This window comes from Suillus subalutaceus (assembly GCF_016647625.1).
Source record: "Suillus subalutaceus strain FC151 chromosome Unknown DFJ58scaffold_5, whole genome shotgun sequence".
In the NCBI taxonomy this organism is placed as follows: domain Eukaryota; kingdom Fungi; phylum Basidiomycota; class Agaricomycetes; order Boletales; family Suillaceae; genus Suillus; species Suillus subalutaceus.
In genome coordinates, this window is record NW_024540254.1 from 641479 (window position 1) to 656519 (window position 15041).

The window sequence follows — 15041 nt, forward strand, 5'->3', positions numbered from 1 at the left end:
TGCGCTGCAAGGGTAGCAAAATCATAATGATATATATTCAATCGTATGTGTACCCTACGTCGTGGAATGACATGGCATTAGCAGTAATAGTACTAGCAATCATTGTATAATTATATAAGTATGTGCGGAAGACAAGACCTGAAACGATGCAAGTTAGAAGTACAATATATGCTCTATACACGACGCCCATGAAGAAAACGCAGTATGCTGAAAAGATTATTCCAAACCAACTATTTTTAGAACCAGGTCAGATATCCAAGCAGCAATCTTCGACCAATGACTGCGATTGGGAGCCAAGAACTGGAAGCTTGTTGTGAGGCCGTCCATACCCAACTCTTCCAATTTCTGCTTCAGGCTTTGCGCTGGATTGCCTTCATCCACTGTGCTGAGCGTGGATACAGACATCGAGTGTATCGATCCCAGGCGCAGTGAATCTTGTGCATTGCGGAAGATGCTCGTCACAGCTCTAATGATTGCAGCATTCGAAGAATTGGCGAAAGCATCTTTGATCCTGTCCTGCAGGATGTCATAGCTTTCAAAGAACTATCAGTACGAGAAAATTGATCAAGAATTAGGACTTGCATAATTGAAACTGATTCGGGGTGTGTAACCCCGATATCTGCCAGCAAGTTATACAAGATTTCGGTCTCGGCATCGTCACCTTGTGCAGTAGTCAACAACGTGCTCGCAAACGAGACGGTGAGAAGTGCGGATGTGCTGTCCGTCAGAGACAGCAGTTCGACGGAAACGCGAGGAACGAGACGAGAGCGAGAGGAGTTAGGTGCTGGTAAAAACTCTTCTCCCTTACAGTCTTGTAGGAGTTGTACGTAAGCCTCGTGTGTCGTGCAGAAGGGGAGCAAGGCGATGAAGTAGCCAAGCGCATCTGGACACAGGCCTGAAGCGGAGCCATCCTCATTTTGGCTATCACACCGCGTGGTGACTGACAGCAAACTCCGCAGAACGAGCTCGGCAGAGGATCTGAGGTGATTGTGACGGACACCCTTGAAGATAATGGCAGCGAGTGTGAAGGAAAAACTGGAGTCGAAAGAAAGGCAGAGCAAGTGATCAAGTTGGCAGACAGTGTCTTCCAGTGAAACCCGACCGTCCAGTAGTACATTGGGTATCGAACTGCCTTCAAAGGCACCGTGCTTTTCCAGCGTCTCGACTGTCGCACGCATGAGCTCAGCAGCGTCTGAATAAAACGCAGTGTAGCTGGATTGTAGCAAAGCGACAGCCAACCAGAAAATCTGGCAGAGATACCGGGAACCTTCAGTTAGGGAAGGTACTACTTTGCAAATGCACCGCAGCATGCAGACCACCGCCATCGTGTCGGACTCTGTGGACTGTCCCAGCGCGTTCTTGAACGCCACCAGCATTTGATACACTAGATCATCGTCAACATCGGAAGTTGCAAGAGTGCCCAGGACGAGGAAGGCGCGTGACTGAATGGCCGCAGGTAACTGGAAAGCAGTTGATGTCGCTAGACTCATCCACCGTGCGCGCCAGATATTGAGCAGGCCTAACACATTGTTTTGAGCAATCTACAATGTCAAACATGAAACTCACCTCTTGAGCCGGACGTCACCTCCATCACTCGGACAAGTAAACGAGTCAAAGATTCTTGAGAGTCAATCATTGCTTTGTCATTTGGAGGATCGTAATTGCAATATTCGCTGGTGCACGACTGGCGAGTGAGACCGAACAGTGTAAGGTTCTCCACTTTGATGAACTCGTCGATCAGAAGGCGCAATTCAGGTGCGCTAGCATCCTCAGCTCGCATAAGGTATACAGACTGAAGGAAGTTCATGATTACGCCATATAGTGACTTGCGAACTAACGTCTGTCCTGTGCCCGCGATGAGCGTAACGACATGGAAGACGTCAGGGATGTATAGTTGATCATATGCTGCTTGTTTTGAGTGGTTGCTCGCTACAAGCGCGAAACGAGCGAGGGTGGCAATCTCGTTCCAGTGGACGTTATCTGGCAGCGTCTTGGACGGTTTAAGGGAAGTTTTTCCAAGAGCTTTCCTTAACTTTGAGAAAATTCTTCCCCTGACGTTGATGGACGATAAGGCAGCAGTCGACCTTGCGATGGTCTCACATCTTCGGGACCCTATGCCGCCGTCAGACGCAGCACGGATGAGCTCTTCGAGAACTATGTAGACGAGAGTCGAATCCTGACGGCCGATTTCTACCCAGATGTGTTTGTGTATCATGGAATTTATCTATGATCCATTTAGTACTCAGGGGCACTGTAGCGACTCGATCTGGACTTGCCTCTAAGTCTGAGATGGTGAGGTCAATCATGGAACGAATGCAGTCTCGCAGCCTTGCTCCCGAGTGCTCGTACAATGAACTAGTTGGATTGCAGAAATTTGCGAGGTTCTTCACCCAAGGGCTCATATACTGCAAGCACGTGATACGTTGAGCAGCGGAGGCCTTGTCCATGCCAGCGGATATGACAGAGATGAAATCGAGTGTGAGTTTAGGTGCAAAGCCAGCTAGGCGGTCACTCAGTCCAATGACAAATGTAGATATGTCTCCAGGTATAATTCCCGCTATGTTGAATCAGAACGCTTGCATTGGATAATTCAAGGAATTACTCACCTTTCGACACGATGATGGGGTTCTTATCATAATTTAGATATGAACAGAGAGCGCCTAAAAGGTCATAGGCAGCTCCGCGAAGTCCCTCATCTTCCGAGTCGATGTTGAGCATGCCTACATGAAGTAGCGTTGCGGAGATATTGGAGAACCTGGGGAACCTATCCATACGGAAATAGCGCGTGTCCCTCAGTTGACTTTTGGCGGTACGAATGGACTAAAATATCGAGTAAATTAATCGTCGAAGACGTTTTGTAACAACCATCTTGATCTCACCTTGACGATGCTATCACGCTGTGGTGAGGAAAAGTAGGACGTTACACCTTGCTTGCTTCTGCGGATGATGAATTCATAGGGATCGAGGCCAGTAGATACGTTGTAGACGTCGCTAACATCAGCAAGAGAGATAATCTCCGTCGACTTGCAGTTTAAGTTCGGAGAGATGACAGCTGCACGGATCTATGATGCGCAAATTAGTTGACGCCTCCTACAGTTAAAGTGGTGATGACATACGGAAGTAACCCGGACATGAGTGTCCGCAACCTCCATGGTCACTGGCATGCGCATCTCATGGGCTTGCCTCATGGTGACTTCCGTATAGCCGATGATAGCTTCCTCCTCCAGAGAGGCTGGCGAGGTGATGAGAGAAAGAATCTTTTATACAAACATATCTTTGCTTACTTGGATATCGCAGTGCTGTAAGACTTTCTTGTGGGACATACTGCAAGAGATCTGCAACTGACGAGCAGGCCCTTACCCCACTCGAGAGCATGGTTCCTAGATAAAAAGGTTCGTGGGCTCGTCAAAAGAGGGTGAAATTGTCCCCACCTGACGAAATGTTATACATCCGCCTCAGATACTTCTGGGTGAGCGAATTAGGGTTCAAGATATAGGAAGTTAAAAAACGAAGTCTGATGTCAATCGGAATGAGTTGCGAGCAGGTGGTTAGCCATTGCGCCGGTATCTCAGAAGTCGAAGTGAACGAGGTACAATCTAAGACGACTTCAAACTTCCGGTCCTCGTAAGCGGGTGACAGCAATGTCTATTGCGCAGATATCTTCAGCATGGCCTGAATAAAGCATTTATAAAGTCGCGCACCTTCAGGCTGTGGTACATCAACAACTCGATGTCCAGAGCTTCGACATCGATCTGGCAAACTCGCAGAACAAACACAGCAGGTAAGTCCTGTATCGGCGTCAGCAATTATGGGAAGAAGGGATATATAAGACTGACAAGAGGAACGTCGGCCGCTACGAAGATATCCTGGACAGACTCGATGCTGCGATGGGCACAGCGATTCATCAGGTCAATAAATTCCCGGTGCTCGGTCCTAGGAAGTTTTGAGAAACGAGGAACCTCGGGAACTTCTTGCAGTTCGACAAGTAAATTACAGAGGTGCTCCCATGCACGCTTTGCATTAGCAGTTGATACATCTTCTTCTCCAGAGGCATTGATTTTGGCGTAGCTGAGTAACTCTTTGCCGATCTTGTCCGCATGCTTGTCCAAAAAGCGATGAAGAACGATTGTGTCGGTGTCATCGGCTGTCGTGCCCAACCACTCGGTAGACTCCTCGTCGACAGCAGTAGAGGAGAATTTCTATGAATGGTAAGGCTCTTGAAATGATCAGTAAGTTGTGGGACTGACATTGACTTCACTCAGATAACGCGTAACGCTCTTGATGTTCACGCCCAAGAAATCGTTCAAGCAAAGCATGTGAGCCTCCTTCGCGAATAACATGTTGTTGGCGAGGTTCTGCATGACCTTTGCTATTACCATTAAGCCCCGGCGGATGACCCCGCCATCATCTCTGGGCACTGTAACATCAACAATCTCCGGAGCGACGATCGCGGGAGAAATGAATCTGCACAGAAATTTAGCACCGCTTGGCTTGCTGGGATGAATGAACTGACCGAAGAAATATGAATGCACCAAGGGCAGCGAACTTCGATTCTGGCCAAACTTGATAACTAAAATTTCATCAGCCATCACTCGCGCTTCGAGAAGGTAAAACCGCTTACACTGATTTCGCAAGGTGAGCGCAAACTTCTCGAATCATCCTGAAAGCGACGTTAGCAGACAGCAGACCCATAGTTGTGTGGTCACGCACGGTGGCAGGGCAGGGACCGAGGAAGTAATGATGTCGAGGAAAGACAGGGCAACCAGCTCGACATTCCTCTGATTTTGTTCAAGCTTGTCTCGGTTAGCCTTGGCGGGGTCTAGATCATATGCATGACCTGCGGGCATAGACGTCATAGTCTTGATGAGAGGGACGATTAGACCTCGCAAATAGTTGTATCCGTGTATCCGCGCAAATGCTGAGAGGAATCGTGTGCACGTCGAGTTCCCTCGAAAAAGTTCCGCCTCGCTTGCTGTGGAGCTCTGTGAGTGGTCAGTTCTGAAGCGCTAACGATTGACTTACAGGTGTGAGCTATTTCTCGGTCAATCATTGTTTTCAACAAGGCAACGAGTGACGCTCTCGTGTCGAATATATTCATTAGCACGGAGATCATCATGTCGACCTCATTGGCAGGACAACACTCGCATATTACCATCGCAAGCACCATCTAGAAAGGTCATTAATACTGATCTTGATACGAGAAAGATAAACCCTACGTCCGATCCTTTGACAAGCTAGATATGTGAGTTAGCTGTGCTTTGAAGAAGATGAAGGGACGAGAACACACCTCTCGCAGTTGATCTCGGCGTGCTTGCAATTCAGGATTTCCTTGCGCCTCGAACTTGGTGCCTTGTCCAAGTACTCGAGCAAAGACGTTGACAAAGATAGTGCGCTTCCTCATATCGCTATCATATGCAGAAGCAATGCAGTGTTTGAGAGCGTTCTCCGAGTTTGAGGTGACAAGGTGCGAGAGGCCTGTAATGACCAAATCACGAATGTCGGCCTCTCTCTGGGAAACTTGCATCTTCTGAAAAATATCAACTACTGAAGAACCGGAACAAAACCATGGAAATCTACCTTCTGCAGAGACGGGACGTCTGAAGTACTGTCGGGCACCTTCAAATTGATTAGTCTCGTTCCCAAATTGATATTACGAACGGCTTACTATGGGGTCGGACTGGCATATGTCCAAAGCTCTCAGCAAACCATGGGAGTATCGGATGAATAAACGTGATACGACGTGGCCGGAATCATCGCTATCATTGGAATTATTATCGATCGGCTGGAGTTTTAAGCGTTCAAGGAGCTTGACGACTGTGCGAAGAGACGCGAAGTTCAACTCGTACTGAAATTGGATAGCTTCGGGGTCGGTGTTCTGAGATATTTGAGTGATAGTCTGTAACCCAGAGTTGGATGGACGTACCAATGTTGGATCCTGGAACCAATCCATCACGATATCAATGATACGATTGCGCGATAGGTCGTCCTTACGCAAGGTCAACGTGTCCGTCCGGTGGCAGATGCTATCGCAGAGGGCGCAAAATTTGACCCGAATCCGGTACGACACTGGATCGCTGAAACGTGAGATAAATCCGACGAGGATATGCAAGATCGACCCGAGATCAATACTGAGAGCTTCATCGGGTGGCATTTGTGCATTCTCGACAAGTGATTTCAAGACCGAAATCAACTATAGATAACGATTAGCTCTGATGACAATTGCCCGTCACGAACTCATACCTGATCCAAGAATAATCCGTATTCATCCTTGAACTCCACACCTGCTCCAGCCGTAATGTTCCGCGTGATACTGGCAGAATGACTTCGTCAGACTTGCAAGAATAATGCCATGGAAATGTACCCACTCGTCAAGATGTCTGAACAGCTTTGAAAAGAGACGAGGGCTAAGTTCCGACCCAAGAGCTTCACGTGCAACCTCCCGAACGCGAACGGCGTCGTCAATAAGGGCACCGGTCAGGAACTCGATGAAAATAGCAACGAGGTCTGCCGGGTCTCTCAGCGAACGCATGTCATCAAGCAAAAACTCAGGAGAGATCGCAGCAGTAAGGGCACCATGGTCGTGCTTTTCTTGTACGGTGACACCACCGAAAGCGGCTAGGAACAACGTGAGATTTCTCCATTGGAAGAATTTATCCTGTGCGAATGTCAGCTCTACAAATGCAAATACCTCGGAGGCGAAAATACCTCGAGAGACATGAGCTGCTCGTGCTTGCTCAAATGAGAATCGTCGAAGGCTGCTGCTGCTGCCAGGGAATTCTGCCCGATAAACTCTGAGAGCGCACTCCATCTATAAAAGCACTCCTCCCAAACAGCGATGTTGATGGGCGAGGAGTTCGCGACCAAACGCAAGAGCTTTCTGACACGTTTCTGCTCTCTGACACGTCCTGCAACAAAAATTACAACGAGGGCGAATTGAAAGTGAATAACACGCACCAACGATGATGACGCTGGGATCACCGAGCTGTTCGTATATCGGGTTTCGCTTCGAGCGTTCTTCCTCAGTAAGGCCGTGGTTGACAGGAGCTCCAGGTTGCCGCTCAGCTTGTGCGATGAGACGAAGACCTTGGGCAGCAAGTTGCGAGACATCACTGCTGACTGATGTAAGGGATACTAAGAAGGCGATCTCACACATCGCGAAGGCTGGCACACGGTCCTTGTCGAATTGCATGCCATGAGCATGGTTATCCTGCATAAGAACATCTGCAAGGTGGTCATATGAACGAAAGACGACTCACCTCGCTCTTCCTATGGTAACATTCGACGAGCTGATGAGCGACATGTATCCACAGCCTCTGGCTGTCAGGATCGAGCCTAGTCAGCAGCAACCTCTTTGCGATGCACATTAACGACATCGGCCTACAAATACATGTCAGCAAATCGTGAAATGCCAGCAAAACATTATACCAACATCGCGTTTTTCATCCACCTTTCAATCATCTTGTAGTAAGGGTCAGTCGGAGGCATCTTGAAGAAGATATCTGTGAGATGCTGGTGCGACGTCGCGGCCGATATTTTGACGGCTGTATCAGTATCTGAGTCGCGGACTCGTGAAGAGATCGAATCCCAGCCTTCCACATCTGTGTCTTCGATGTTAGCGATATAGTAATCTGGCGATGCCCGCAACAGTGCAAGAATGGAAAGGAGCATGAGGTCTTTGTCGATCAGCGTTTCGGACGTGAAGCGCTTGGCCTTGGGCCGAGACGCTGCACGACGAATAGCCCCATTACTGTCGTATTCGCTGAGCCGCATAGAAGCAGTCTGTACGCCAAGGCGATTAGCACACCAAGCAGTTGCAATATCGCGGGTACACATTTACCTTGTAGATGCATCTCAAGCGCGGTGAGATAGCGAACTGGAGTTTCTCCAAGGATTGCTGCCAAGGAACACGGGGTGCCTACAAAAAGGGTCAGAAAACGCAGAGGCGTTGCTATATTCCTAGTACATACCTCTATTGACAAGGTAGTAGCAGCCTTGATAGCACAAATCTTCACTGCATCGGACCGCTCAGGCTCCAGGCAATCCAAGAACAACGTTATCGATTCATCTTCCGGTAGGAAACGGAATACAGCGACAAGTGCCTCAGCATAGGTGGCGACGTCGATTTCATCAAAGGAGTCCCAGAATGGCTTCTGCCCGGGTGACTTCTGCAAGGTCGACTACAAAGAGTTAGCAATGGAACAGAATGGATTACAAAATGTCACCATCACCTTGATTTCATGCGAGATGTCTGCCGCAATATGTCTGAGGGGCATTTCGCCATCGGGCGATATCCGAAATCCAGCTCTGCACATGTCAATCGCACACACGAAAGAGACATCGGAGAGTTTTGAATTCGTGTTCGAATGCCTGAGTAGGTCCTCTACGAAACGGATATCCTTTGTGAAACAGTAAGATCAGGTTATACATCACCTCACGTCAAATTCACCTTCCTGTGGCTGGATTTGTGAGTAGGGAAGTTTGAGGAACGACTCTCGACATCGATCTGATAATCTGGCGACAGGCGCTCAGCAGCGAGACAAGCAAGGACGGTCAACGTCGGCCAAAGCGCACGCTCCCGACCGGGTTCGTTCGCGGAGTGCAGGAGGTCGAAGACGCGCTCTGGTGCGCCCTCGAGTCTCCCTCTTGATCTCACTGCCTCATTGTACTCCTGCGGGCACATCTCAATCCAATTCCAGATTGCCATACGTAATGGGATGGCAACCGCTGTCTGAGCTTGCCGTTTCATGTTCACAAGAAGAGACGAAAGCACATGCAGAACTTGGACGAGTCGCGTTCTGTCCATCGCGCTATGTGTCATGAGCTGCAAATCGATTGTATCGGGGTTGTCCTCCGTTGTGTTGGCGAGAACGTGGATCTTTTGGCGTATTCTGTGGAAGACAACTAACCAGTTTGACGCGGATAGGTGATAAACGATTCGTCCTGCAAACTTGCTGATAAGAAGATTCAGTGCAAGTGCGGATTTCACAAGCGCCATATGAGTTCTCTCGAACTGGAACGTGCGGCCTAGCTGCCAGTGCCCTGAGGTTGCACTGGCAGCTGATTGGAATGACGCAGATGAATTCCTGAGCTTCAGGATCGGCTTCGTTCCATGAGATATGTGAGGAGGTAGTAAAGGGCCATTGTTTCCCGCGTAATCGTCGAATGCCGATGACTCCGTCGGTAAATCCACCGACTCGAAATCGTGCAATGACGCGTCAGGGGCCAGGTTTGAAGATGACATGAGTCGAGCTTCCGGCGCTGCTGTCTGACGGAGGTAGAGAACCATCACACTCAGTATATAACGTGCACAATTGTCGTCCAGAGGATAAGCCTCTGTCCATGGAGGTGGTGTAGATGAGGAGAACTCAGTGGAAGCTTGCCGAGTCTTCTTGCCGTGCTGACTCGAAGAGGGCATTGGCGATTCAACATGACCAGGAGCCTGGCTGCCATTCTGGGGTTTGGGCCCGCGACAGGAATGCGTATCGTCCTGTTCGTGTCGGTGATTCCATCTCGATGTCATGCATACCGACAAAATCTTCAAGATAAACAGTTGAGATTGTAATGCTTCAGTGGTCATTTGTCCGTCTGCATCAACTTGCTGTAATAACGCGCATATAAGCATCCACCCCACGCCAGAAGTCGTAAAAGTACCTTTGCGAGTCGTTCGAGCAGTTCGCTTAGCGACCAAGCTATTATGTCTAACGAGTCGTGCGCGATCTCCACCAACGCGCATACTGCTCTCTGCGTCGCAGGATCCGACTCGACAATATCCAAAGAAAGGCCAGAATGGATGGGTAGCTTTTGCGTAATATGACAAGTCAGAGTTGATCGAATAGTCCAGGTAGATGAGTACCTACTTTATTCTTTATTCTGGTGTTTATGAGGGCTTGTACTACCATCTTCTGTTGCGGAGTAGTAGACGCGCCCGAGTAAGCTATGGAAGGTGGATGGATTGGCCCGCCGTTTCCTGTGAGAATATGGTGAGAGTCGTTGCTTCTATGGGCTCTATTTGAGCTCTGAGCTGGATTTCCATGCTCTGCTGAAACAGATAGACGGCGGATAGGCATGGCTTGAATATGCCCACCGCCAGTACTAAGTTAAAGCAGTTTTTGTTTGGTGTGAGCTGTGTTTTGAAATTGCTACCCACTCGTTGCAGTGCGACCAAAAGTTCCGGTGGGATTACGTAAGGCTCAGGAATGAAAATCATGTATCATTACATTGTATGCCATAATGCCGCATGGATTCACAGGCAACTTGTCATGCAGAGTTTAGTACGTACTAAGTCTATGAATATTCAGAACATAGTCTAGGCTGTTGCGGTAGGGTAAATTTCCTCGGTGAGACAGGTCACTGAACGAGACACGAGGTACCACCGCGGTGATACGGTACAAGTAGTACCCGAGACTCATCTAAGTATGATCTGGCGCCGAAGCTGATTGCCCCAAATCTTGGCGACACAGCAATGCACTATAACTGTGAGTTGCGAAACCTAAGTTACGAATGACATGGTGCAAGAGTCGCCATTTGTAGTGCTGTAGATAGGATGCGACAGCATTTTCCAACCAGACTCTCCACAAGTGGCGGCCTAGTAGCGATTCGACGAAAAGCCATGATTCGCCAGAGATAAAGAGTCCGAACTAAAGCAGTTGTGGGATCAGATGCAGAACACAATCCCATTGAGTTCTTCCTATGTAAATGGACAGGAAGTGCACTGTAAGGTAACATCATGAGGGCACAAGGGTCCAGAAAAAACGAGGGTACATATCAGGAGAACACGCTTGTTGATCCACTAGTAATCGAGGGACTTTGGGCGCCTATCAGGAACACCGCCACGAAAGCATAAATATGGACCCACATTAACTTCCGAAAGACAGACTGAATCAGCTTCACAGAAAGGTAAAGAGGGGCCGGACTAACGTTTTTCTTGAACATTTTTCATTGTTCGAGGTGGCCATTGTTGCCTAGATTAGGTGAGCGCAACGTATGCTGTGCCTAGCAAGATGCCATCACTGCTACTGACGACTTGATGAGATGTAAAACAACTTGAAAGAGTAGGCTGCAGGTACGTACGATCCTTGGAGCCATGCACGGATGAGTCGAATAATGGGCATCTGGTGTGCTCGACCCAAGATACGATCGGTCTAAGGTCCACGATCATCAGCGAAAATGAGTCTCAAAACACTAAATTGTACTCCGCTCTACCATTATACTGGCCCAAGTTGATCAGACAGCTACTACTAGTACAATCCTTACTCTGCCACGAGACTTCTAGTACGTCCGATTTCTCTATTCTCATCGACGTGCTCGACGCACTCCCAGCTGCCATCTATCTTACAAGACACTAAAACAATCTTTGTTGCATTTCGTCTTGCATTGCATCGCTATCAATCAGTCTTATTTTCTATTTCTATTGCTCTCTTGCAGTCGTTTTTTACTCGCTTTTTCTTTTACATTTTTTCAGAGCGCACCTGCCCTGCTATCCACCTTTTGTCCACAGTTCACAGTTTCCAACTTTCATCCTTTGATCTCCCTCTCGTCGTAATTGTGCGCGATTTCCTGTTTGTTGTTTCAGACTTAACTTACCTCCCGATTAACGTCCAGATATGTCTCGTCTTGACTTTCACGACTTTAGCTATCCTCCTGGTGTGGCATACTCTCGTTCAGCCGCAGAAATCGACCACCACATGTCCAACCACCACCCTTCCAACTCTCCCACTCATCCTGTGCCAGGAGATCGACGCATGCCCAACGGATTAGGTGTCTATCTTCCCAACACGAGCAGTTCGGCATTAATACCCCGCTCTATTGGTATTCAGCCAGACAAGGAATACAACAGTATTGGAATAATCCCAGAAGCATTTCAAGTCGCTCCAAATAGACACACATCTACCCAACACCTCTCATCTTCTAACCACCACCGTCCTCCTCCCGTCCCCCACAGCAGCTCGCCCGCCGCTCTCTCTATAAATACCAATTACTACAACGCCCCCTCCGACGCTGAGCGTGAAGGGTATCTCCATCGCCAGCTTCAATCGTTCGCACCGTCCAGCGATCTCTCTCTGCCCGCCAACTCCAACTCCGGCCCAAACGTACTACGTTCTACTCTCTGGTGGGGCGAACTCGAACCCTGGATGGACGAAGAATACGCAAAACAGGTTTGTGCTCTGATGGGTTGGGACCCAGTCACCGTCAAAGTTCCAAACGCCGGCCCAGAAGCCGCCGCCCCTCAACCAACCAATAACTCTGGTTACTGCTATCTCACGTTCCCCTCACCAGCTATCGCTTCTGCTGTTCTCAATCAAGTGAACGGCGGGAGTGCGCAGCCAGTCACGATGCCAAACTCAAACAAGCCCTTTGTCCTTAACTGGGCTTCTTCTGTTCCTACCGGTCCAATTGCGCCTTCTTTCCAAACAGCTGGTGTAATTGTTCCTACGGCACAACCGCAGTTCCCGAAAGAGTACAGCATATTTGTTGGTGATCTTGCGCCAGAAACATCCAATTCAGATCTCGTGGCCGTGTTTCGGAACCCTGTTCTTGGCCTACGGAATGATCGTGAGCCCAAGTTCATTCGACCGTTCTTGAGTTGCAAGAGTGCCAAGATCATGCTCGATCCTGTAACTGGCATATCGCGAGGGTATGGCTTTGTACGGTGAGTCTGTCGTGCAACGAGACGAACAAACTCATAATCCCCTTCGCACACAGATTTACCGAGGAAACGGACCAACAGCGTGCATTGATTGAGATGCATGGCCTGTACTGCCTTTCACGCCCAAGTCAGTCATCTTCGTATCCTACTTCGGGCAAGTTAACAACGTGATTCTTTTTCCAGTGCGAATATCTCCTGCCACGGCCAAATTCAAGCCGCCTCCTATGCCGACAGATCTTCCCCAAATTCAGTTTCCTGGTTCCCCTACTTCTGATCAGCGGCCAAACCCAGTGACTGTAGCCCTCCCGCTCGGTGGTCAGCCAAGGAGCGTCTCTGCACCTATGGCAGCCTCGACGAGCGCTGGAACTTCATCTTCGTTGGCCAGCGTACCCGTCGGTCCCTCCGCTTCCAGCTCAACGTTAAGCGGCTCGAGCTCTATACCTTCCCTTGGATCTGAGGTCAGTACAACCGCGTCTTCAGGAGCCTTGTCTTCGATGTCGTCGGATGAGATGCTTGGTCTCTCCGCCAATGTCCTTGCCCTCGCCCACCAGTATGCCAACGGTGGCTCCAATAATAACACCAAAGGCATCGTTCCCTCTGGTTCGGTGCATGACTCACAAGATCATTCCGCGGCACCGCGGTACATCGTCTCCGAAGAGTCGTGGAAACACCACGCCCAAGCGCGTGCTATCCTTGGCAATCTCATTGGACCAAATGGCGAGCAGCTCACTTCTACCGACCCCTATAACACGACTGTTTTCGTCGGTGGGTTGTCGCCTTTGATTTCTGAAGAGACCTTGCGGACGTTCTTTACTCCGTTCGGCGAGATTCACTACGTGAGAAGCTTCGCTTTTGCGTTGTTGGTGGGACGCTAATGTAGCGGTATCTGTACAGGTGAAGGTGCCCGTCGGCAAACATTGTGGCTTTGTTCAGTTCGTGCGGAAGGCTGATGCAGAACGGGCTATCGAGAAGATGCAGGGCTTTCCTATCGGGGGGAGTAGAATTCGGTTGAGCTGGGGTAGAAGTCAATGTGCGTCGTCGTGTGTTGTGACACGTCCAACTGATTAATAGTGATATTGTAGATAAAGCTGCGCAAGCTGCTGCGCAGGCAGCCCAGGCCGCCGCACTTCAGGCTCAGTTCCATGCTCAGGTGACATCTGCGCAGCAGGCTCCTCAGAGTCAGATGACGCCAGAACAGGCGATTCAACTCTTGCAAAGGCTTGGTCTATCAGGCCAAGGTCAAACGGGCGGTGGAAGTGATGGATCGAACTGCAATTACGTCGAGGCTGCGAAAAGCAGTGGATATTCTGAGGAAAAACTAAGATCGCTCATCATGAACCAGCCACTCTCTGATAGTCAACTGCCGTACGATGTGTATCCAGGGGGGTCCGGACCACGCCCACCATCAAACATGAGTTCTGTGGAACACCATAGATCACATCTCACGTCCTCGTTCTCTCCTTTCTCCCCGGACCCGAATATGTACACGCGGAGAGGTTCAGACAGCTACGATCTGCTGCCCCATTCCATGAACCACGCGTCGCGCTATGACAGCATCATGGAGTTCAAGGCTGCGACTGCCAATTCCAATGAGAGACCCGTTCCCCCTGTACGTACGCCAAGTGGGTCCCAACGATATGTTCCGTTCCTGGATGGCTCTGCCAAGGCGTTTGAGGGTGGGCGTTGCATGACGCGCCAAGAACCAATCTCTCGGCCGAACTCCAGTCAGACATCATCACAAGGACGCTCGAGTCAATACGATGTGCAGGAACACGATCCCATCCACGATCTCAATGGCACGCTTGCAAGCCTGGATCTGGACCAGCATCACACGCATCTGTCGTCGTCGTCGTCTTGAGTAACGTTGCTCAGAACGTTCCTCGCCCCCACCACGCGCCTCAATTCAAATGCCTCCTTTTTGATTTCGCTGCTCAATTTCATCTCCTTGTTTCGTTTTGTTTGTCTGTTTGCCTTGGACCACGACACACTATTACATTGGATCATGAGCTGGGTTATGCTCCTATTGTCGGTTACCCGTTATTCGCTCTCGAGATGTGCCTCTCACGATTTGTTTCAATCCCCTCTGCTACCCTCTCCTCCTCCGTCTCCATCTGTTTTTGATCTGTCTTTATTACGCTTGAGTTTGTGAAAGAATTAAATGAAAGAATGAAGCCTACATACATCCTGTCTAAAGTTGTACCAGCCAACAAATTTTACAGTAGTACCCACTTCAGTTACTACCTTTACCTGTCTGTCTTATACTGCTATGCACTTGGAAGTAATTGTTCAAGCAGGATCCTGCACGCATACGTTAAATCATTAAGGCATATCAACGATCCTACAAAACGGAAAGTAAGGAAGACAAAAGGCGTCGAGTCATGAACAAACAGGGCAA

The 15041-nt window shown here is 49.2% G+C and overlaps 2 protein-coding genes across 2 annotated transcripts; one reads left to right on the forward strand and one right to left on the reverse strand.

Moving 5' to 3' along the window:
* Positions 1–216: 216 nt before the first annotated feature.
* DFJ58DRAFT_903656 (uncharacterized protein) lies at positions 217–10168 on the reverse strand (the record flags this gene model as incomplete). The annotated part of the gene is made up of 33 exons (XM_041394874.1): positions 9858–10168; positions 9652–9798; positions 8447–9598; positions 8229–8396; positions 7968–8177; positions 7838–7915; positions 7430–7779; positions 7257–7377; positions 6955–7207; positions 6706–6905; positions 6366–6655; positions 6241–6310; positions 5924–6190; positions 5666–5875; positions 5578–5616; positions 5288–5527; positions 5217–5234; positions 5023–5167; positions 4711–4972; positions 4622–4660; positions 4514–4570; positions 4248–4464; positions 3837–4199; positions 3702–3788; positions 3432–3645; positions 3285–3380; positions 3117–3232; positions 2880–3062; positions 2607–2820; positions 2277–2557; positions 1567–2224; positions 579–1519; positions 217–543 (listed from the first exon to the last, which is right to left on the reverse strand). Exons 1-33 carry the CDS (start codon positions 10065–10067, stop codon positions 217–219), a joined length of 8223 nt encoding a protein of 2740 aa, XP_041250052.1. The 5' UTR covers positions 10068–10168.
* Positions 10169–11376: 1208 nt separating this feature from the next.
* DFJ58DRAFT_369378 (uncharacterized protein) lies at positions 11377–14658 on the forward strand. Its single transcript, XM_041380077.1, has 6 exons — positions 11377–11544; positions 11602–12649; positions 12703–12773; positions 12830–13482; positions 13541–13676; positions 13729–14658. The coding sequence occupies exons 2-6, from the start codon at positions 11604–11606 to the stop codon at positions 14502–14504; spliced, it is 2682 nt and encodes an 893-aa protein (XP_041250053.1). The 5' UTR covers positions 11377–11544; positions 11602–11603; the 3' UTR covers positions 14505–14658.
* Positions 14659–15041: the final 383 nt, after the last annotated feature.